This window comes from Danio aesculapii, chromosome 12 (assembly GCF_903798145.1).
Source record: "Danio aesculapii chromosome 12, fDanAes4.1, whole genome shotgun sequence".
NCBI lineage: Eukaryota > Metazoa > Chordata > Actinopteri > Cypriniformes > Danionidae > Danio > Danio aesculapii.
The window spans coordinates 20,091,612-20,114,556 of NC_079446.1; the positions used below are offsets into that span (position 1 = coordinate 20,091,612).

The window sequence follows — 22,945 nt, forward strand, 5'->3', positions numbered from 1 at the left end:
AGGATGAGTAAGTTCATCATGAAGACATTCATTCACCTCGGTACCAAAATAAACCATCAAAAATACCATCAATCCACCTGAAGTGATCACCTTCTCTAGCAGCTGGAAATGTCAAAACTAAATTCTTCGTAATTAAGTTATATTAATATACTTTATATAACACCTGAAACTCTGTATAAAATATAAGGATGTTCTTTATTCTAAAGATATTGTTGATTCATCTAAGACATTTAAAGTAAGTTTGTTTCCTTCCACGCTATCAGATTCTCTGTGTTATTGGCACATGGGCGTTCTGCAGATGCCGACGGTTTTCACCATGCCAGCGGTGAGGCTATTCGTGGGCTTTTGGGGTTTTCTGTTCCTTGTGTTTCACTCAGTGCTCTCTATTGAACAGAAACACAGCAAACGCTCACGTCAGGTGTCCTCCTCGCATGTGTGAAAAAAAAAAACATCAGGATTTAATAAGAACTCACCTCAAATTTGGAGATGAACTCAGCGAAGATGCCGAAGAAGGTTTCTGTGGTTGTGACTTTACTGTCCTCTCCAAAGTAAGAGGCCACATTATGAAACTCGTCCATCGCTCTTTGCTGCAAGGAGTCGAGGGATTGAACCGCTGGATGACAGTTTTCCAAAAAGCTCTAACAGAAAGGTCAAGGCTAGATTCCGTGTTTTCACAGCATACAGTCTTAAAAATAAATGTTCCAGACAGGGGTTTGTAGAAATGTAAATTAGTTTTGCAATACAAGTTTTACTCTAAAGAACTTTCTGTGCAATGAAAATATTCCACAGCTTTAGAAGCGTTCTTCATGGAACCATCGATGCCAATAACGAATCTTTAACACTTAGATAATGCTAGATGGTGTTAGCAGGTTTGGCATGCTGTCCCGGGAGAGAACCCTGAGCTCGGAAATACAGTTGCAATCAAAATTATTAGCCCCCCTTTGTATTTTTTTTTTTTTTTAATATTTCCCAAATGATGTTTAACAGAGCAAGGAAATTACCACAGTATGTCTGATAATATTTTTCTTCTGGAGAAAGTCTTATATTTTATTTCGGCTAGAATAAAAGCTGTTTTAATTTTTTAAAAAACCATTTTAAGTTTATAATTATTAGCCTCTTGAAGCTATATTTGCCAAAAGTCTACAGAACAAACCATCATTATACAATAACCTGCCTAATTACCCTAAGTCTAGTTAACCTAATTAAGCCTTTAAATGTCACTTTAAGCTGTATAGAAGTGTCTTGAAACATATCTAGTAAAATATTATGTACTGTCATCATGGCAAAGATAAAATAAATCTGTAAATAGATATGAGTTATTAAAACTATTATGTTTAGAAATGTGTTGAAAAAATCTGCTCTCCATTAAACAGAAATTGGGGAAAAATAAACAGGGGGGCTAATAATTCAGGGGGTTTAATAATTCTGACTTCATCTGCAGATCAAGTCACCTAGTCAATTCAATGAGCATTTAACCTTCCTGTCGTGTTCGGGTCAAATCTGACCGATTTACAACTTAAATCACTCATAAATATTGTGTTTTACATCTGATTGCCTCAAGACCTTATGATATCCTCCACACTATGTATTTGAACATATAAATGTGATGATCTTCTCTTTCATTGAATATTAAGTGTTTTAATCAACCTTGTTACACCTGTGGTGTTCCCGGTCAAAAGTGACCGCCGTAGGAAATGAATGGGTATCCAGACTATATTCATCCATCAGACAGAAAACATCCCCACACACACTACCCCAACTCACTCACTCACTCATTGATTCATTTCAGACTGAACAATGTCTTTTGCAGGTACACATCTCTTTTTAGATTAGATTAGATTAGATTCAATTTATTGTCATCACACATGTACAAGTACAAGGCAACGAAATGCAGGTAATGTAATGTGTTTTACGCGCTAATGTGCTGATCCTTCAGCCTGATCTCACAAGGAAACAACTATTTTACATTTTGTCAGTTTACTGGTCAATTCATATGTGTTCAGTCGTACAAATGTGTACGATTTTTAAAAGGAGGCTAGCACCCAACCCCACCCCTAAACCCAATCGTCAATGGGGATAAGCAAATTGTACAAAACTGTATGAATGAGATCGTACAAATTCATATGGCTTAGCTAATAAACCAGTAAGTTATGAATTGCCATGAAAGTGTTTGATCCTCCAGCGTGAATCAACTTCCTGATAAAAAAAGTGTATCATATCTTCACACAGATTGGACAGGTGTCTGTTATGGAAATCCATCTGTCTGTCTTTCTTTCTTTCTTTCTTACTTACTTTTCTTAGTTCATTATTTTTGTTTATTTATTTCCCTCTCTCTGGAAAGAAGCACAGAGGAGTCTTTCTTTCTTTCTTTATGCCAATCTCCGTTCAGCCAATCTCTGAGTCTAGCAGGAGCACTTTTAGCACTATTCCCTATATTAGTACACTTGAAGGACTGAAAATTCGATCACTCAGAAGACAGGAAAGGAGCATTTTGTTTGTGCTTTGCTGGTTGATAAATCATTCAGGTGGATTAAAATTTCACTTTCTTTGGTCAGACTCTGTGATAGTTATTTTAGCGAGCTGTCTGTTAGTAACAAAACAAAGTATTTTGATTTCTGTCATCTATTGTTCATTTTGTAATATATTTTAAGTGCCTATTTTTATTTTCATTGCAGATATTTGATGTCTAATTCTGTAAATTCATGTTAAACACTACTTTGAGGCATTGTTCACAGCTAAAGAATGTTGAATAAAAATTTGGTGGAGAATGATTTTTGTGCTAATATAAGAGCAGTTAAAACAGACCGGTCAAACACTAAAGTAAGGGTCAGAATGTGAACACGACAGGAGGGTTAAAGGGATATGAGATCAGGTAGTTCTCAAGAGCTCCCCCTGATTCGTTTAGCCTATTCCTTGATTAATAATGACAGCTCTATAGGAATAGACCACCAACCACACCAGTGCATACTCACATAGAGAAGCTCAGTATTAAAGTGCTTGTGACTGCTAAAATTATTTAATTCACTTATGTCTCATGGCCTTGGACTGTGGGAGGAAATTAAAGTACCCCAGGGGAAACCCATGTGAACACGGGGAGTACATGTAAACTCTGCACAGAAATGCTGACCCAGCTAGGACTTCAACCAGCGACCTTCTTGTTGTAAGGCAGCAGTACTAGCCACTGAGCTGCTGTGTCACCCAATCCTGGATTAAGCTAGAAATGAGAAGGGAGAAGGGGTGGATTTTTGCGGACCTTTCAAAATGAAGATAGGAAGAAAAGTTAGGCTGGATATTTATGTTAAGTTTGGAATAATTCGATTGGCTAGCTAATGATTAGCAATAGGGACCAGTGGCGGTCAATCATATGACGTGCTCCTCTGGAAATTAGTTGGTGAAACTTCACTTAAAGGAATACACCATTCCAACATAGGCAGTAGGCGTGCCCCAAATCACACACTTATGCACTATTCTATGCCATTTTGCAGTACAAATATTGTAAGTAGTCCGTTCACACTGAAAACTTTAAAAATAATAAGTGTAGTTTAATTACCCAGATGATGCACTCATTCAGCCGGTAAAATGGAAGTGTGGAATGATGGACACTTCACGCACTCAACGCCCGCTGCTTTGCTCATGTAGTGGAGCTATCGGGCGAACATGTTGGATTACTTTATTTATTTTGGATTGTGAAAGCAAAATTCTCCTATGAGAGTGATTATAGCACCTCCTGATGGTGAATGTGGTTATACTTAAGGCAGGTATTATTTGGAAGTTTGACATAATTAACTAATTTGACAAATGTCAAACATCATCAGGGAAACGGTTTGAATTTCTGCTTAGTAAAAAACCATCAGTGTTCTATTTGGGACGACACAACATACATATACTATACTGTTAAGTGTGTAAGTGCGTAAGTACATAGTCCATGAGTGCATAGTGTTTAGTGTGCCATTTGGGACGCAGCTAGTGTTCCCACACTTTGCTTAAAGAGATAGTTCACTCAAACCTGAAAATTCTTTAATTATTTACTCACCCTTCACTTGAAAGATTTTCATACCCAAAGTCAAGTTACTGGTTTCTAACATTCTTCAAAATATCTTGAGTGTGTGTGGGTGTGTGTGTTCAACAGAATAAAGAAACGCATAAAGGTTAGCAACCACTTGAGGGTGAGTAATGAGTGAATTTTCAGTTTTGTGTAAACCATACCTTCAAATACTTTCCAGTTTCAGCATCCTCAAATTCAAGGACTTCATGTGGGGACACATTTCTGGTGAGAGCAAGGTCACATTTGAGACAAATTTCTTGAAACTTGTATTTTCCAGGGATCACTTTCAGACTATTTTTACAAAAGTTTCAGTGTCTGTGAAACGATGAAGTACTATTGTAACTGTTTCAGGCATGTGTGAACATCATGATAATGTACAACACAAATGACAACATGCAGGAAACACTGAAAACATGCAGGAAACAGGTAATGCATAAAGCCATTTACAGTAACTGAGGTAAATCAAGCAAAGTAGTATGCATAGGACATGCATTGTTGGCAAAACAACAACAAAAACACTGTAGCAGACCAAAGAGAATAATGTGGAAAACCACTAGATCAAAATAAATGCAAGCACTTTCACTAGCTATGTTTCCATCTACCTATTTTTATGAATTTTCATTAAAAAAACGGTTGATGGAAACGCCATGATGCGCATACATTTTGAAAATGCACATAAGTGAGTTGGAAGAACTTTTTATTCGATAAGAAAAGATGCGCATAAACTACGCTGGAAACACTTTTATCGCACAAATTTCAGGTATGCGCATTAAAAAAGGTCATGTGATTTTGATTAAAAGAGATTGTGTGATGATAAAATTGTGCGTAAATGGATAAACCAGCAGGCCGAGCACACTGTAAACCATCTGAAATGTTGTATTGGTCATTCTAAAATGCCATAACCATTTCAGTATCAGTGTTATTATATTATTAATGACCTCCAGAATCAAGAGCATCTGTGCTCTGCGTCTGACACCTTCAAACGCCACCGCGCAATCACTGTGTGTCTGGATTGCTTTCTAAGGCTCAAGTTATTTATTAAATGAAGAAAAGATTGACGCAGCTTCTCCTACCGCAGTAAATTCAGTTTTTACTGTTGATATTTGGTGCCAGTTAATCAGGATGTGACAATTTTGTTGACTCATTGAATGGAAACACTGCTTTATTCGCACGTCTTTAATGCGATAATCCAGTTTTGCGTATAAAGTTCATCTGCAATTTTGGATGGAAATATAGCTACTGACCTGTACATGTGCATGTTTACTCTGAAAACCTTACCAGGGTCTTTTTTCAATTTCCCAAACTTTAAAGGATTTAAAGTATGTAGGAACCCTGTATAGAGTTTTTCTAATGATGTCATATACTTAAACAGAATTCTTATTTTAAACATTTCTAATAATCTTTTGTGACCTTTTGTGAAATGTAAAGTTTCTATAGATTTCAAAGTTCTTCACTGATTCTAATATAGAATCTTTATTTTTAAGAGTGTGGTTCACACAATAACGAAAATATGTACTACTGCATCCCTGATGAAGGTAATGTGTATGTTATAGGGCTGCACGATACTGGACAAAATCTGACATTGCAATGTTTTCTATTTTTGCCATATATAAACAATTTCACTGGATTACTTGAAAACTGCTATTTAGAAGGAATGTATTAATGTAGAATGATTGGCAAGATTCTGTAGGGAAGTGAATCAGGCATAAAATCTAATAAACAGATTATAAGCAAATACATCCATATCAGATAAGCTAAGATAAAAGTGAAATAAACTGGTATGTTTTTGTGGCAGTCAAATAGTATTCAGGTACAGAATTTGAATAGTCAAATGTAAAATAACACTGCAAAGTCTTTACTAATATAAATAATTCAATAAAAGTTATTAAACTTTATTAAAGTTACAAAAGGTAAAATGTCTTGTGCCTGAAAGCGTTCAATTCTCTCCGTAAAATTGTGGAAATGAAAAACCTTCACTCCATTTTGATTAAACTATTCAATAACCACACTCATGAATTTCTCATGGTCAACTATAATCATAACTCAACATTGCTGATCCTGTGATGTGGCTATTGCGAATGTGCACATTGCGATATCGATGCTGAAACGATATATTGTGCAGCCCTAGTGTATGTTCTTCTTTATCTTGCTTGTGCTTCATTATTTAATGGCAGTGTATAGCAGTGATGGATGCTTTTGAGGCACTTCAAAAACTTGATGAATCTTTTGTTTCAAATAATTGATTAGAAGCGCATATCAAATTGCCAGATGATTTGAGTAAACAAGTATTTGTTACATCATAACTGTTACGAAACACTTCAAAGTATTTAAAATACACAGCGTACTCATGCTTACAAATTCGTGGTTCTTGGTAATTCATATAATTGCAGTCAATGGATTTTTAGATTAAAACTAAACATCAAAACAAGCCCAAATCAACAGCCAGCACTCCTGGTTATGTACTGAACATTACTTGTATTGAACATTGATTGAAAATATTGTTCAATTAATTGCGCAGACAGATTGCTTCATTAGACCTGATTGTATTATTAAGAGCTACAGGGATTGATTTGATTCTTGTTTGAATATTCATTTTTACATACTTACATTATACAAATCACCAAGGATCACAGAATTAGCTCAAAATCTACAATGGCCTGAGTGTGAGTACATTAAGTGTAATTTTTGGGTGAACTATCTCTTTAAAAAATGTGATGCTGGTCACTTTTCAATGCCATTATATGAACAAGCATGACCAAGACTTTAAAAAGGAAAATCTCCTTCTGTGATTTAAAAAAGGTTATAGAGCACTGGAACAAAAAGCAGGGCGAGTAAAAAATGGCAGAACTTAAATTTTTGGGTGAACTAGCCATTTAGGATTGTAGCTGACCTTAACTGTTAGAATAATTAGTTTTTAATCTTGTTACTATTAAAAAAGGGTGTCAGTGGAGTCTTAAAAAAAGTCTTAAATCTCAAATACAAAATTTTAGGCCTTAAAAAGTCTTAAATTTACTGAAATATTGTCTTGTGGGTCTTACTTTTTTTAAACAGGTCTTAATTTTCCTTTGTTCACATATAGCTGACCAATCTGGCCAAAACCCATCCAATAAATAAATAATAAAACTTTACCCTTTTTATTAAAGAATGTAATTATTAGCTCTATTTCCCATAATGGTTTCATTGTTTTCCTTACAACAACATTTGTTAAAAAAGTTCTCCATGTTTTTACTGCTGAGGAAGCTGACTTTTTTTTTTTTTTTAAGTGTATGTTTACAACTAGAGCTTACTTGTTTTGACACAATATTTAAAATATTTTATTAAATAAATTATTATTTATTAAATAAATTAGTTTAAATAATTAAATAAAGTATTATTTTTTTTAATTATGAAATTATTACAGTGTTGTATTATTAAAATTATCAATGTAAAAAGTTTGATGGGGCAAATAAAGATCTTTTTTCCAACTGAGCCATTCGAAAAATTTGTTCAACCCTGTATGAGTCTAAAATTTCATTCATAATGGTCTTAAAAAGTCTTAAATTGAACTTGCTGAAAGCTGCAGAAACCCTGATTCATAAAGCAGCAGTAGATTTGAGGATACACTCATGACTGCTGCGAATCGATCCTCTGCTGTAGCTGGGATTTTCACACAGGCGGTTCTTATGTCCTGGATGGTGGAGTGAACGTCACTGAGATCAGCAGTAATGGTCCTCTGATTGACTGCATTTACAGTGAACAGACAAAGACACAAATCAATCATTGATCAATGTTACTGTAAATTAATTGACAGCATATTTTTCTCCAAAAGATTGGGGTCAGTAAGTTGACTTAGGATCACATTTTATCAATCCTTTTCATTTATTTTCTATCTACAGCCTATTTAGATTTTGATACAGAACAATTCACACACATGGTTTTCGGTGGAGTTTAACAGTATTAAGATACAGAAATGAATGATCAAATCTAAAATAACACAGAAATCTTTGTTATATAAATAATTAAATGCAGTTAATCTTGAAATCTAACAGTTGCAGGCCTTAAAAACATCCAAATAAAAATCTCACACTACTCAATTGCAATTGATTAATTGTTGTAATCCCAACTTGACATTGCAGATCCTGTGATGTGATTATTTCAGATTCGCATATTGCAATATTGATGCTGAAACTATATATTGTGCAGCCCAAGCACGCACACGCACGCACACACACACACACTAAAGTTCTCATTTACATTTTTTGGTGTCTGTTGTTTTGTGGCCTATTACTATGCACTTCTAACATTCCTTTGTAAACAAAATAGTGTGTATGTATATCATATTTAGTATTTACACGCAAAATCACCATCGACAGAACAAGTTAAAGACAATAGATGTGATTTCAGCACAAGTATATACAAATTTCACAAAAAAGCGTGAATAAATGTTAGAAGATGAGTTGAGCAAATAATAAGAAGGTGTGGAACATTTTAAAGACAATGTCAGGATAAACATCTGTAAAGCAATCATGACAGAATCATCATTTTTCAAGATTTGAGATGGATGATATCAGTGTTAACTATAATGATTTACTTGGCACAGTTGTTCCCTCCTTCTGGAAAAGGATTGTTATTAAGTTAGAAAATTAGAAAAATGTTTCAAACCACAAATGTAAGAAAAGTGACGGGACCTGATGGATGTAGTAGTCCTTGTATGCTGAAAAGTTGTGCCAGCAAATCAGTAGCACTGGCATGGCAATCAATTTTTCAGGAATCTATAGACACACAGACTGTCCCTACATTATGGAAGATTCCTTATATAAAACCACTAAACCAAACGACTGTTAAGACTACAGACCTATAACTCTCACTTCTGTGATTATGAAATGCTTAGAGAGAATTCTACTAAAACATCTGGTAAGTACTATTAAGCACAAACTTGATCTGTGTCAATTTGCTTATGCAAGCCTGTAGTACGACGGATGCTGAGGCAGCTCATTGCACATTGTTTCTAAACAGATAAACCAAATACTTGTGTAAGAGCTCTTTTTCTGAGGACAGCATTCAATACAATTCATGCTGATATTCTAGTATCTAAACTAGAGTTGGAAGTAAATGCTTATCTGATTAGGTGGTGTGTTTCTTTTCTTATAAACAGAATACAGATAGTTCAAATGAATACAGTTTTGTCAATCACAATACAAATGTTGGAGCACCCCAAGGTTGTGTGATTTCTGCTATGCTCTTCACTGTGTACATGAACGACTGCCGTGCAGACAGATCCATTCAATTCATCATAAAGTATGCAGTATGTATGTACATTAAAAATGTATGTATGTATAATGTATGTCCAATACTGTATTACTGTATTGTATTGTTGAAATAAAATATTTAGTACTTAAAACAGTGCAATACAATTATGATGTCAAATCCTAAGGTTTTATTACATATAGTCTTCAAATCTTTTAACAGTTTTTGTTTTTAAAGAAATGTAGTATGGTAACAACAAAATGTACAGTATCTGTATCACTTTGTTTTAGATCCTTTAGGACATTTTGTAGACTATAGGTCAGTGGCGCCTGCAGCCGTACGGCTGTATGCACTGTGCGTACCCACCATGAAAGGGCATGAATTAATGACGCTTTTTTAAAATTATTTTTAAATAATTTAATCTTTAAATTGATTATTACAGTATACACTGTGGTATATTGACAAAGCAAGAAAGAGAGAGAATAAATAATGGTGGGTTTGTGTGTTTTAAAGTGTGTATGTACTTGCATTGTTTGAGATGGGTAAAGAAATCTATTGGCTTTAGTTTTGCTGGCGGTTTTATCTCACACTAAAAATTACAATTCTGATAGATATTGTTTAAAACAAGGTTCAAAACGAGTAAACGCTCTTTAAAACAGCTAACTTAATTGAGACATACGCCAAAAGGCCTAAAACCAATGAGACAACTATTGCTTCCCCACACGGGGTGGAGACCGCAGTCTCATCAGCGACTGAGCCGAGTGAACTCTAGGCTCAGCTTGTGTCTCTTTCATCTGACAATTCAGATCCAGCTGCATGGAACCGCTACCATTCAAGGTGTTTTGAACAACTTTATTTGACAGATTGGCACAAATAAGCAGACATCTTCCTTCTCACAACGAGTTTCTGAGTTCTCTCACCTTTCCAACCGAGTTTGTTTTTCCGAGGTAATCTGGGAACACGTTCGATGCTGCTGCGAATATTTTGTAAACGCCTGTCCTGCTTATTCAAATAATTTGATTAAATGAATAAAACTGTAATTTTTCAGGTAAGGGAGTGTTTAAGAAACTCTGGCAGGAAAATATACATTTACATTTCAAAGAAAATATACTAGTATTAAAAGAAAACAAATGATGTCTTAACAAATGCCCTTAAGTAATGTAGCCTTTGACAGTAAGCATCAGTGTTTCTAGAGATTGGAGATCAGGAATGATGGGGCGGGGCGGAGCTGGATATATGCGTACCTTGGAATAAAATCCTGCAGGCGCCCCTGCTATAAGTTACAATGCAACTGCAAGCTAATCAATTCTCATTATTAGCAGACTGTCTGCTTAATATTTCCTGACACTGCTGCACTATTTTCTCCTGACTATAAGAAACTTTGCAAGTACTGTACATGTCAACATACACTAACCTTAACTGAAACAGTATATGAAGAGATTTTTGTAATTTTCAGATATTATATTTTATGTTATGGAACAATTGTAAAAATATATATATAAATAAAACTTTTCAACAGTAACTCAGCTTTGTCATCACAGTAAATAACAACACTTTGAATTATATACAAAAGCAGAAAAGAGTTATTTTAGCTGTAATCGTTTAGTTTTTGCTGTTTTGTTTTTATTTTTTGCTGTTTTTAATGCTTGCTGACCCCAAACTTTTAACTGAAGAGTAAATACAAATATCTGTCAGGAAGTTGTTTTGACACCATACTGTACCTTTGGCAGCTAATGGCACTGTTATGAGGTCCCTGGCAAAGCCGAGGAGTTCTGGGAAGTGTTGGCAGAGTGATTTGGCAAGGATATGGAGGAAAGTTGACTTTCCATCAACTGTTTTAGTTGTGTTTAGCTGTGGGGAATTTTTAATTCATAATTAGAATAAGCATTAAAATAACATGAACAACGTTAAATGAAAAACAGTATAATGTTTTGTCTGAAATGACTGCAAACTTACCTCTGTTAGGAAGTTAATTTTGAATCCTGTTGTTTTATTAGTCTTGGGCTGACCATTATTCAGATAATTTCCCATTGCTAAAACAAACTGGAAACCATGCATATTGTAAGAATCAGTTCTGAATTGAGTTTAAGGTAGTGTTTAACATAAAAATGAAAAGCAATCTCTTTTCAGTGAAAAAGTAATTTAATTACAGTAAGTAGTAACTTTTGTTGGGAAAAAGGAATTACAAAGGAATTTTTTTAAACATATTTTTGTCACTTTTTCTTTCTATTAAACAATTGTATTTGTAATGTTTATTAACTGAACTTCATCTCGAGTGTGATCTGTTTTTTTATACTAATGAAGCGTTTTTGCAGTAGTAGATGAAGCTAGAAATGCAAAGGCCTGAATGTCTAAAATTAACTTGAGTTCAGCAGCGAAACTTCCTGTGAGCACAGAATTTGCAGTAGTGAAGTCTGCTCTGCTTTCTGACGTTGTGCAGAGAATTCATAGAAAAAGAGGATGTATGTATGGGTGCGGCCAATGGAGGACTGGAGAATGATTGACAAGTGACGAATTTCACTAAACTCCACCTGTTAATATCAGCTGCTTGTATAAGTTGAACTTATGCTGTGCGCACCTCCTGAATGTAACTTTTGCATTGCATTGCATTGAGGATAACAGAATTCTGTGAATTGAATTTTTTTTCATTTATATCCAATAAATTGCTAATATGTTAAACCTTGAAGAAAAACCTCTCCTGGCCTTTTTTATAGAACACGCATGGAACTGATTAATTATTCCAACACTTTGTAACTAATTACACCAAACCCTGCTACGAACAGTATATGAATTGAGATAAAAAATGTTTAAAACAAGCAGCTCAGAAACACCGACTTCTCTGCAGAAGGTCCAAATGTTTTGTAACATTATTTATAAGTCATTATTAATAATTGCATATCTGCTGAATTAATTATTTTACCTCAAGGATCTTGGCCAACCTCTTGCTGTTTTTGAGCTCTAATGAGGCTTTGTATATGCATTCATACGCAGCTCTCATTTCTTCTGTTTTCTCCTGCACAGTGGTCTTAAAAAGAAGACTCCTCAGTCTGGTTTTATACTCAGGAACTAGTAGCATCTGTAGAACAAGCCAACAAAAAAGCATTAATGATTACATTACATTACATTAATAATTTGCAATTGACAATTCTCTGTAAACCAAACAGCGTCCAGCACCAAGTCTAGTTCCTTCCTTTTGGCACTGCACTATTATGCAAAGCACCTTCAGGAAAGAAGACCCAAAAAAGTAGGTACATCTGACTATATTTGGAACTTCTGACAATGGAAATGGAAATAAATGTGTGCCATACTGTACTGTACTCAACTGTACCACTCAGTGGAAACAAGATAATAGCTATAGGCTACATCTACAGTCGCTCATATACTGTACAATTAAAACATTTTCCTCTACATTTTGACTTTGTGTCTACTCTGAAGGTACATTAATACAACAGAATAATGTAAGAACTTGATTTCTGTATGTCTCGTCTTCTTGAAAATGCTTCAAAATGGCAGCTTGGATGGACAGTGTTTTGAAACAGGGCTCTACGCTATGACTTTTTAAATAAAAAAACGAAGAAAAAAATAGGAGCACAGACAATAATTGTTTTCTGACATAACTGTAAAAATGGTGTACTGTATGCACATAAATCACTAACTTTACCAAGCTGAAGTTTTGGACTATATCTTGATGAAATCCATCATAACACAAAACTACAATGTAGAACTGTTATCGTACATTACACTGTTACAAAGTAAGTGTAGGCACATTTGGGAATTGAAGTTTTTGTTTTTTTAATCCAGTGGTATCTATATAATGGTTCATGTGGTCAGATTAAATCAGTTGCACCAGTGAGGCTGGGTATATTTTCACAGTAAAAGTGTCATTTTCAGACTGGAATGGACTGTAGAGCCTTGTGAAACACAACATGTTTATGAATTATGAGTATCTTTTGCATAGGTGAGTGTTTATTTGTGACACTGGACTACAAAAACAGTCATAAGTGTCCATTTTTTTAAATTTGAGATTTAAACTGTCATGGATTGCAGGGCGTCAAAATGGTAAAGGATCCAAGTGCAGCTTTCTTTTAATAAAGTAATCTAAACGATATCAGACAAGGCATAATTAAGAAAAAACACAAATCGAAAAATACGTGAACAGGCAAGAAACAAAATAACAAAACCAAAATGACTCAAAACCAGAGGGCAGGAGTAATGTAATACAGAAGCAATGGAAAAGGAAATGAAACAGGCTTAAATACACACAGAACTAAACAGGATATCGAAGTGCAGCTGAAATCAATACACAACTTAAGAAATCTAAAGGAACATGAGATTTGGAGTTTGCAGAATAGTCCATATTTAGTGTCCAACATGGGCACTGCAGCCTAGGGTAGTGACACATATGATTTGCTTGGATGGGACAATATTTAACTGAGATACAACTTTTTGAAAATCTGGAATCTGATAGTTTAGTCTAAATAATACACATTTAAAGTTGTCCAAATTAAGTACTTAGCAATGCTCATTACTAATTTTACAAAATATCTTCATGGAAAATGATGTCTACTTAACACTTATGAACTGTTGAGAATGTTTTCATCCACTCTGGGGTGATTTTGAGTCTTAATTTGGCCATAACTATTTCTGTGTTTCAGCTAGCAGAATGAAACAGGTTTTGAGAAAATGCTTTGACATTTTTTATAAAACCCAACGATACACTCTGGGAAAATTTACTACCCTTTTGTTATGCTAAATTAAACTGCTGTAAAAATGCATTACATAAATATTTCTTCCACATATTTTTGCATAAATCTTGCATAAATCAACCTCAACCTAAATTGCTTAGAAAATTACAGGGTTTTAACTCTTAATTGTCAAATTTATAAATGTTGCCAATGTTATAATTAATCATTCACATGTACAAGACAAAAAAAAAATCCAGTCCACAACTACTTTTCATATTGAAAATACGTCATTTTGTGTGTTTTTTTTTTTCACCAAATCAGTGACATCATTTGTGAACTTGGCAATTAAAGAGTTAAAATCCTGTGATATTCTAAACAATTCAGTAGTTTTCAGGACTGAGGTTAATAGATTTATGCAAAAAAGAAATTGGAAAAATAAATTATCTGATGCATTTTCACAGCAGTTTAATTTTGTGGATGTTTTCATCCCTAACATAAGAAAAGGATAGTAAATTTGAACAGTGCACAAGGGTTAACATTCGAATGAATTCTGGCATAAAATAAAAATCGAAATATTTGACTACTGACAAAAACGTACCTGTGCAGCATAAATTTTGTGATTTTGTGAAGTTGATTTCAAATATCAACACCGTTTCTCAGAACTCAACATTAAAACAGCTTTAAACTCAGGTAAAGCAGTACCTGTAGGACGAACTGGTCGGGTTCGCTGAGTTTGGCAGGGTCCTGGTCATAATGCTGAAACTGTTTGACCTCTTCGTCATCAGGAGCGTAGAGCAACAGTTGTTTAATGTGCGCAGGCTCCAGACGCTCAGTGCTCATGGTCATGAGGATGTCCCGCAGCTCCTTCGGGGCCAGCTTCAGATGCGCTATGAGGATCGCTGAACAGACCAGCCAGAAGTGACGAAACATGAATTCTTTACTTAAATTGCCACACAGTTACTACCACGGCTTTTATAGTTTGATACTATTTTTGTATTTGCTGTACACTTCAGTATTAGCTTGTTTCATTTATGGTCTTGTTAGTTTAGTTTTTATTTTGTGAACATTTTTATTATATATACACATACTCTCAACGGCCACTTTATTAGGTACACCTTACTAGTACCAGGCAGTACTGCCTTCAGAACTGCCTCGATCCTTTATGGCATAGATTTAACAAGGTACTGGAAATATTCCTCAGAGATTTTGGTCAATATTGACATGATAGAATCACGCAGTTGCTGCAGATTTGTTGACCACATCCATGATGTGTATCTCCTGTTCCACCACATCCCAATGGTGCTCTATTGGATTGAGATCTGGTGACTGTGGAGACCATTTGAGTACAGTGAACTCATTGTCATGTCATTGACAAAACACTCAATTGGTACAAATTGGTACTCACTGGATATTTTCTCTTTTTCTGACCATTCTCTGTAAACCCTAGACATGGTTGTGATTGAAAATTCTAGTAGATCAGCAGTTTCTGAAATAACCAGACCAGCCAGTCTGGCACCAACAACCACGCCACATTCAAAGTCACTTAAATCACCTTTCTTCCCCATTCTGATGCTCAAATTGAACTGCAGCAGATTGTCTTGATTATGTCTACATGCCTAAATGAGTTGCTGCCATGTGATTGGCTGATTAGAAATTTGCGTTAATGAGCAGTTGGACAGGTGTACCTAATAAAGTGGCCGGTGAGTGTAGTTTCATTATTAGTTTAAGTAATTCTAGCTTACCAGAGTTAATAGAAAAGTTATTGTCTGCACAGCTTACATTAACACTTGTGCAAATCTCTTAGAAATAAATAAAAAGATAGTAGTTTGAACAGACACTTATTTCAAAACCATACAAACGCAACTAATGAAAGTACAAATTGTGAAGAATTCAGACAATCTTCTTCATATTAAAGAATTTGCTGTATATGAAGTTGAACATGGCTAGTTTACATTTAAACTAAAATATAGAAGATATGTAGTTTTATTTTATGTAAACTGGTTGTTTTAATCATGCTCCTGACTGATGTGTTTGTCTGTAATAGTGCATCTACAGATCACCATGTTAGGGTTTCCACCACAAAACGAGTGCTTATTAATTCTGAAAACAATCAAAATTCAGTTGGTAGTTTAATCTAGTTTCTATTTATTGTGATTTGTTTTCATTTTATTTGAGTTAAGGATAAAACTAATTACCCAATATTTTTAGTCTTAGTTTTCATTTACTAAAATAACCTTGAGTCGCTACAGCAGCAAATACCTCTTTAACCTCCTCCTACACATCGACGTCACAAGACAAGACATCAAACCTGACTCAAGCCAGAGTTCAGTCTGATGACTGCACTCCAACACAAGCCTGCACATACTCACAGGCATTGTAGGCCTTTTTATGGGAGAGAATCTCAACCACGTCTTTCTTTTTAAAGTTCTCGGGCAGGAAGGTGGGCTCTGGAAGAGAGACTGACACATTTAATAACAGTGTAAGGATGAGTTCTGCTCGCACCAGAAGTGTAGACAATAAATGGAGGGTTATGAGGCTGAAAAGAAGCTGTGAGATGCCAATAACTGGATGAGAATGATGGGATCTGAGACAGACATAGATCCCCATGAGAGATGAGCTGAAAAGTACAAAAATAGACAAGGTAATTTTGCAAAATGACAAAATAGATAGCACATATGAATGAAGACAGCAACAATAACACTTGTGAGATTGTTATAATCTCCTTAAAAAAATGTTGCACCCATATAAATTTTGTACACATTTTTTCCTATTATGTGGCTGGATATTATATTATATTATATTATATTATATTATATTATATTATATTATATTATATTACATTACATTACATTACATTACATTACATTATATTATATTATATTACATTACATTATATTATATTATATTATATTATATTACATTATATTATATTATATTATATTATATTATATTATATTATATTATATTATATTATATTACATTATATTATATTATATTATATTATATTATATTATATCATATTATATTATATTATATTATTTTTTGCTAAAAAATGTAGAATGTGATTTGAATGTACATTTTAATGAAATAATAATTTAATTGATTTATTATTATTATTATTATTATTAGATTTCAAGTAAATGCTATTATTTTGAATTTTCTGAAAATCCTTTCAGCATTTTTGATAGTAACAAATATTTGAAAGATATCAAATCAACATGTCAGAATGATTTCTGAAGAACTAGAGTAATGATGCTGAAAACTGCTGCTACAGAAATACATCTTAATAACATTGAATACATTAGAATAGAAAGTAGTTATTATTACTGAGCATTAGAAAATTATTTAAAAAAACATTCATTATTATTAAGTAATATTAAACAAATATAATAATTAGTAAGTAAAATTATGTTATTTAATGATTAAATATTTACTTTCCTAAGAAACTACAGGCACATTAAAAATCGTTGTGTGTTTTTTTGATTGGTGTAAAGTGACATTTTAAAGGATTTCATAGGTTCATTTGATTCTGGTTGATGATCTGCAGACAATCAGTGCAAAAGTGCTGAAAAACTGAAAAAGGGGTATTTAAAAGACTTTTATCACAACACCATATGAACGGAGATAATGAGATGCACATGCAATATCACACTGAACATGCTATGATGAAAAAGAACTCACTGGAATTCCGCTGTGTGCCAAAGTACAAATCCAGATCCAAGTACTTGACCATGTCACTGAGTTTATGATAGTCTGGATCATCTCCAAGCTAACAACAAAAAAAATCTCTATCTCAGTAATAGATTTCCAAATGACCTGTACTTAAGCACTGCTCAAACCGACATCAACAACTAACAATAAATCTACAGGCCTGTTTAAATCATAACAGAAGAAGAAAGTTTAATAAATCAGTTAGTATAATTAGGGAGTTAGTTGTACCGTTCCAAAATCCTTTCAAAAGGCCTTTTGAAGAGGTTAGTTTTGGCCACTTGGCTTCAATGATACCTCTCTTTAGAGTGCCTTTAAGGAAAGTCTGTTAACTCAGCAGCCACTATCTAAATGAATGAGGAAATCCTGAAATCCTAAAACTTGCTGAACTAGCAATTAAAATACATATTCAGCAAAAACCTATCAACCATCTGATTATTGTTCTTGCTTAGGCACTAATTATGTTTAAAACATGTTATTTCCATGGGCAACATGGCAGCTCAGTGGTTAGCTCAGTCGGCTTACAGCAAAAAGGTTGCTGGTTCGAGTCCTGGCTGGTTCAGTTGGCACTTCTGTGTGAAGTTTGTATGTTCTCCCCATGGGTTTTCTCTGCTTATTACCAGTGACTACACATGCACAATGGGTTTATGGCAGTTTCAGAAGATGGGACATAGTATTCAAAGCATTGTTTTATAAAGCTTTAAAACCTTTACAAATCCCATTCCAAATGAGTGATGTTGAGTGTATATAAAATTGGCAAGATCTTGTTATTTCAGGCGACGCAGTGGCGCAGTAGGTAGTGCTGTCGCCTCATAGCAAGAAGGTCACTGGTTCGAGCCTCGGCTGGGTCAGTTGGCGTTTCTGTGTGGAGTTTGCATGTTCTCCATGCGTTCGTGTGGGTTTCCTCCGGGTGCTCCTATTTCCCCTACAGTCCAAACACATGTGGTACAGGTGAATTGGGCTAAATTGGCTAAATTGTCCGTAGTGTATGAGTGTGAATGTGTGTGTGGATGTTTCCTGGAGATGGGTTGCGGCTGGAAGGGTATCGGCTGCATAAAACGTGCTGGATAAGTTGGCCGTTCATTCCACTGTGGCGACCCTGGAATAATAAAGGGACTAAGCTGAAAAGAAAATGAATGAATGAATGTTATTTCAGTAAAGGGGCACTTTTTAATTTGGGGGAGATCTGTGTAATACCATAAAATCCTCATGAATCATGCAGGATCATTCAAAATCAGTTTTACTTGTTTGTAGATGTTTAATGAGACATTTGTAAAGCAAAAACGGAATAACATTAGTTAATAGTCTCTTGCTATCCTGTTTAGCAGAGCCCTTAATAGAAAAAACAATATACGCCTTGAAAATGAATAAGAATAAGCATGTTATGCGGACACTTTTTGTTGAAATGTATTAGACAATAGGTGAGTGTAAACTTTCAATTTAATGTTTGCAGCATTGGAAAAAGCCCATTATAAAAAAACATCATCTCAATGTCAATGTAATTGCCTGAGTATTTGTTGCATTTACATGATTTTGATCAACAGGGGGTGTTTTGAATGCTTCACTTATTCATTTTGCAAGGCAATTGGTTTGGTTGTTCAAAGCTTTGTTTCTCCCATCACTACTACGATGTGATAAGGTGTCATTTCCTGTCAAACTCAGCACAGGCACACAGCTGTCACCATCAATGGAGCTTGCCATAAGCAAATCTGCACAGACTCTTGCCCCAAAGAAAAGTGTTGCTATAAGATTGGCAATATCTATCATTAGAATTACTTTGCTGTGGCTGCCGTGCTGAAACTAATTAAAGTAACACGAACAAACTGTCTGTATAATTCTATAGTCTTTACTCTCATGTTCTGAAAAGGCCAACATATTTTGATAAACCCCTGGTGGTTGGATCTAGTACTGCTAAAAAAAACATACTCTCTCCTAGGGGTTGCACAGACTAGTCCACTGGTCGACTTTAATGCTTTGCCGTTATGCTTTTCAATTGACTAGTCACGCTGCACAGATCATGTGGTTTTTGACCTGACATGTTTTGTGAACGAACCATGAAGCGCACAGGTGTGGCAAACTTCATGTGTAAACATCATCTCAGGTGAACGCAGTGAAGATATGCAGTGAGGAAAGCAGCATGTGTATATATGTTTAATAATAAATAGCAAAGTGTAGCTTTTGCTAAACATTTATAAGCATCTTGTGTTTTATTGATGACGAGCCTAATTGTGATTTAATTGTGACTAATTGTGACCTAATTGTGTAACTGACCTAGTGGTCAGTTTGTATCTGCGCTAATGTACTCTGACCAACAACGCACACTTCTAATAATACATATTACATATAATACACAAAGACAGTGAACAGACCATCATAGACTGGACTGTAGATGGCTAAAATATACTTTGAGCTCTAAATGCAACCAATGACACTGCACAGGATTAGACATTTAAGCTATGCTTACAGTGCAATCTTGTTCGTTCAATAACTACAACACATAACCTGTAGTTATACTATTTATCATTCTTGGTGTGAAGAGACCTTTATGTAAACAGAGCAGACCTTGGTGGGAACAGAACTTAAACATTGAGTTGCTATGCACACTATGGCTATTATATAAAACCACCAACCTGTCCCCAGATAGTTCCTTCAGAGTTCTCCACCTGCTCCCAGCGCAGTCTCTTCACGCTCATGTGGTTGTTGTCAGAGGCTTTCGGACTGGGTTTGGGTAAAGGTGGAGGATCACAAGGTGGGGGAAGAGGAGGTGGGGGAGGAGGGGGAACCTTGCTGGACAGTGTGCCTTCAAAGCTTTGTTGAGAAGGTTGGGAATGGAGGCTTTTTTGTTTGGTCAAGCTGGGGGAGGTTCTGGGAACAGTAGTCTGCTGGCTCTGATAGATGGATTGGCTCGGGTGTTGGAGGCGAGTGTGTTGTGCACTTGTATGTGGGGGTTGAGGGGAGGTGTGTGGGGATGACTGTAGGATGGGATGAGCCTTCGGTTGGTGTAACTGGAGAATAGGTTGACTGCTCGGCTGGGGTGAAGAGCGTCGGGGATGGCTGTGCTGAGCCCTGAGCTCCTCCCTGGTGGGCAGAACCTTGTGCAGCGAGGGGCGGTTGGCAAGGAAGGGGCGAGGTGGAGGTGGTGGTGGGGCTATGATGGGATGGTGCTGGAAGGCTGGAGGAGGTTGGGGCAGGTGCTCTGGGGTGATGGGAAGGGGCGAGGGTGAGTCTGTGAACTGAAGGGGAGGTGGTGGAGGTGGAGGACTCTGTGGTGGAGGAGGGATGTGGTCAGAGCCAGAGGAGTAGGACACTGAGGTGGAGTCGTCACTGCTGCTGTGGTCTTCACTGCTGGCACTGCTTAACTCGTGAGGCAGCATGTTCACTTCCTGTTCATCCTGGAAACTCATCTGTCAGTGTCATAAAGACCACCAAGGCATGAATAAACACAATGGCACATACATGTACAGTTAAAAAATTAGCCCTCCTGTGAAATTTGAATTCTTTTTCAAATATTTACCAAGTGGCACTTAACTGACAGAAGACTTTATGAACACATTTTTGAACTTATTAGTTTTAATAATTCATGAATAATAAATCTTTTCTTTCGTCTTTTACTTGATGAAAGTAAATATATTTTTCTAAAGATACCAGTATTCAGGTTTAAGTGCAATTTAAAGGCTTAACTAGGTTAGGTTAACCAGGCAGGTTAGGTTAAATAGGCAAGTCACTGGATAACAGTAAATTGGTGACTGTAAATTGGTTAAAATATTTTAAAACTGAATGTATTTCAGTTAAACTAAAATAAATAAGAAATAATACAGTGCTCAGCATAATTGAGTACACCCAGTTTTGAACATGAATAATTTATATCCATTTCTCAGTGAATTTAGGCAATATATATACAGAGAGAAAAGTATATATACGGAGAAAACCGTACTTGGTACCAATAGCAAGTAATTATTTAAATAATACTAAACCTTCTTTGCAAAATGAAGGACAATTAAAAATGGCACTTTTGAATGTAAGATGAATTGCAGCCAAAATATTTTTGGAGCATGATATTTTATTAGAAAAAAATGTTCCTCACAGAGACAAGGCTTGATCAGAATGGCTCTATATCTCTTTTGAAGCAAAAGGTTCGTTGTGGAAAGAAGGGTGGCGGGATAGCCGCTACATTTATGCAGTCACTGTCTTGTAAAGAGGTTATTCTTGATGAATTTCTAACTTTCGAATATCTGGCAATAGAAATAATAGAAAGTAAGTGTCTTGTTGTTATAATATATCAACCTCCTAAACAAAACCATGGTTTTATTTCCGAGTTCTCTGAATTTTTAACTTTGTGTGTTACTAGATATGATAAAATATTAATTGTGGGTGATTTTAACTTTCATGTTGATAAAAAACTTTTTTGCAAAGCAGCAGAGTTTTTAGATATTTTATGTTCTTTTAGTCTTAAGCAACACATAAATGGTCCTACGCACAATAAAAAGCATACGCTTGATCTTATAATTTCACATGGTATTAATGTTAACATAAATGAAATAATTGATCTAGCAATCTCAGATCACATTCGCTTATATTTTAATTGTCAAATTACTATTACACTTCAGCCTAAAGAAAAAATAATTAGAAAGCGGTTTATTAATGAATCAACGTCGGAAACCTTTATTAATGAGATTCAACAAGCGCCTTTATATTTGCGGGCTGAGATGAATGTACACGATCAAGTTGATATATTAAACGCGTTAATAAAATCAACTCTTGATATTGTGGCTCCTGAAAAGAAAAAGAAAAAAGGTTAGGGTTAAAGAAAATGCCATGGAAAAATGATCATAATGTCAGTTGAAGAGGAAATGTCGAGGAAAACTAAATTAACGTTACATCACAAGATTTTGCTGTCTAGTATATACGAATATAATAAAACTATTCATGTGGAAAGGCAATCTTTTTGTTCAAAGATCATTAATGAAAACAGTAGTAATCCTAGAAAACTCTTCTCTACCATGGATTGTCTTTTAAACAATAAACCTGCTAATTATTTTGACCAGCCTTCTGCAATTATGTGTGAGGATTTTGGTACGTTTTTTAATAGCAAAATAACACAGATTAGAACCGATATTGTACTGATTGATCAAATTTTTTGTGGATGAATTTGGAAGTTATCCACAAAATAAAATGGAAATGTTTAGAATCATTAGTAAAGAAAATCTTATACAAATCATATCTCAGTTAAAGTCTTCTAGCTGTCTTGACCCTATCCCAACAGAATTTTTTTAAAAGGTTT

The 22,945-nt window shown here is 35.1% G+C and overlaps 1 protein-coding gene across 5 annotated transcripts in view; it reads right to left on the minus strand.

The window, feature by feature from the left end:
• grid2ipb (glutamate receptor, ionotropic, delta 2 (Grid2) interacting protein, b) overlaps positions 1–22,945 on the minus strand; it is an 82,911-nt gene that overhangs the window by 706 nt on the left and 59,260 nt on the right. For 4 of the 5 annotated variants that reach the window (XM_056469907.1, XM_056469905.1, XM_056469908.1 and 1 more), the window contains 10 exons: positions 20,295–21,068; positions 17,638–17,725; positions 16,326–16,415; positions 14,659–14,855; positions 12,192–12,347; positions 11,228–11,314; positions 10,993–11,122; positions 7,647–7,765; positions 474–638; positions 1–383 (listed from right to left, as the gene is read on the minus strand). The exon at positions 1–383 is cut by the window's left edge and continues 706 nt beyond it. In XM_056469907.1, the coding sequence (XP_056325882.1) occupies positions 312–383; positions 474–638; positions 7,647–7,765; positions 10,993–11,122; positions 11,228–11,314; positions 12,192–12,347; positions 14,659–14,855; positions 16,326–16,415; positions 17,638–17,725; positions 20,295–21,068 (1,878 nt within the window). In that variant the 3' untranslated portion in view covers positions 1–311. The remainder of the gene's footprint in view (positions 384–473; positions 639–7,646; positions 7,766–10,992; positions 11,123–11,227; positions 11,315–12,191; positions 12,348–14,658; positions 14,856–16,325; positions 16,416–17,637; positions 17,726–20,294; positions 21,069–22,945) is intronic. The other variant, XM_056469906.1, reaches the window with a different exon arrangement.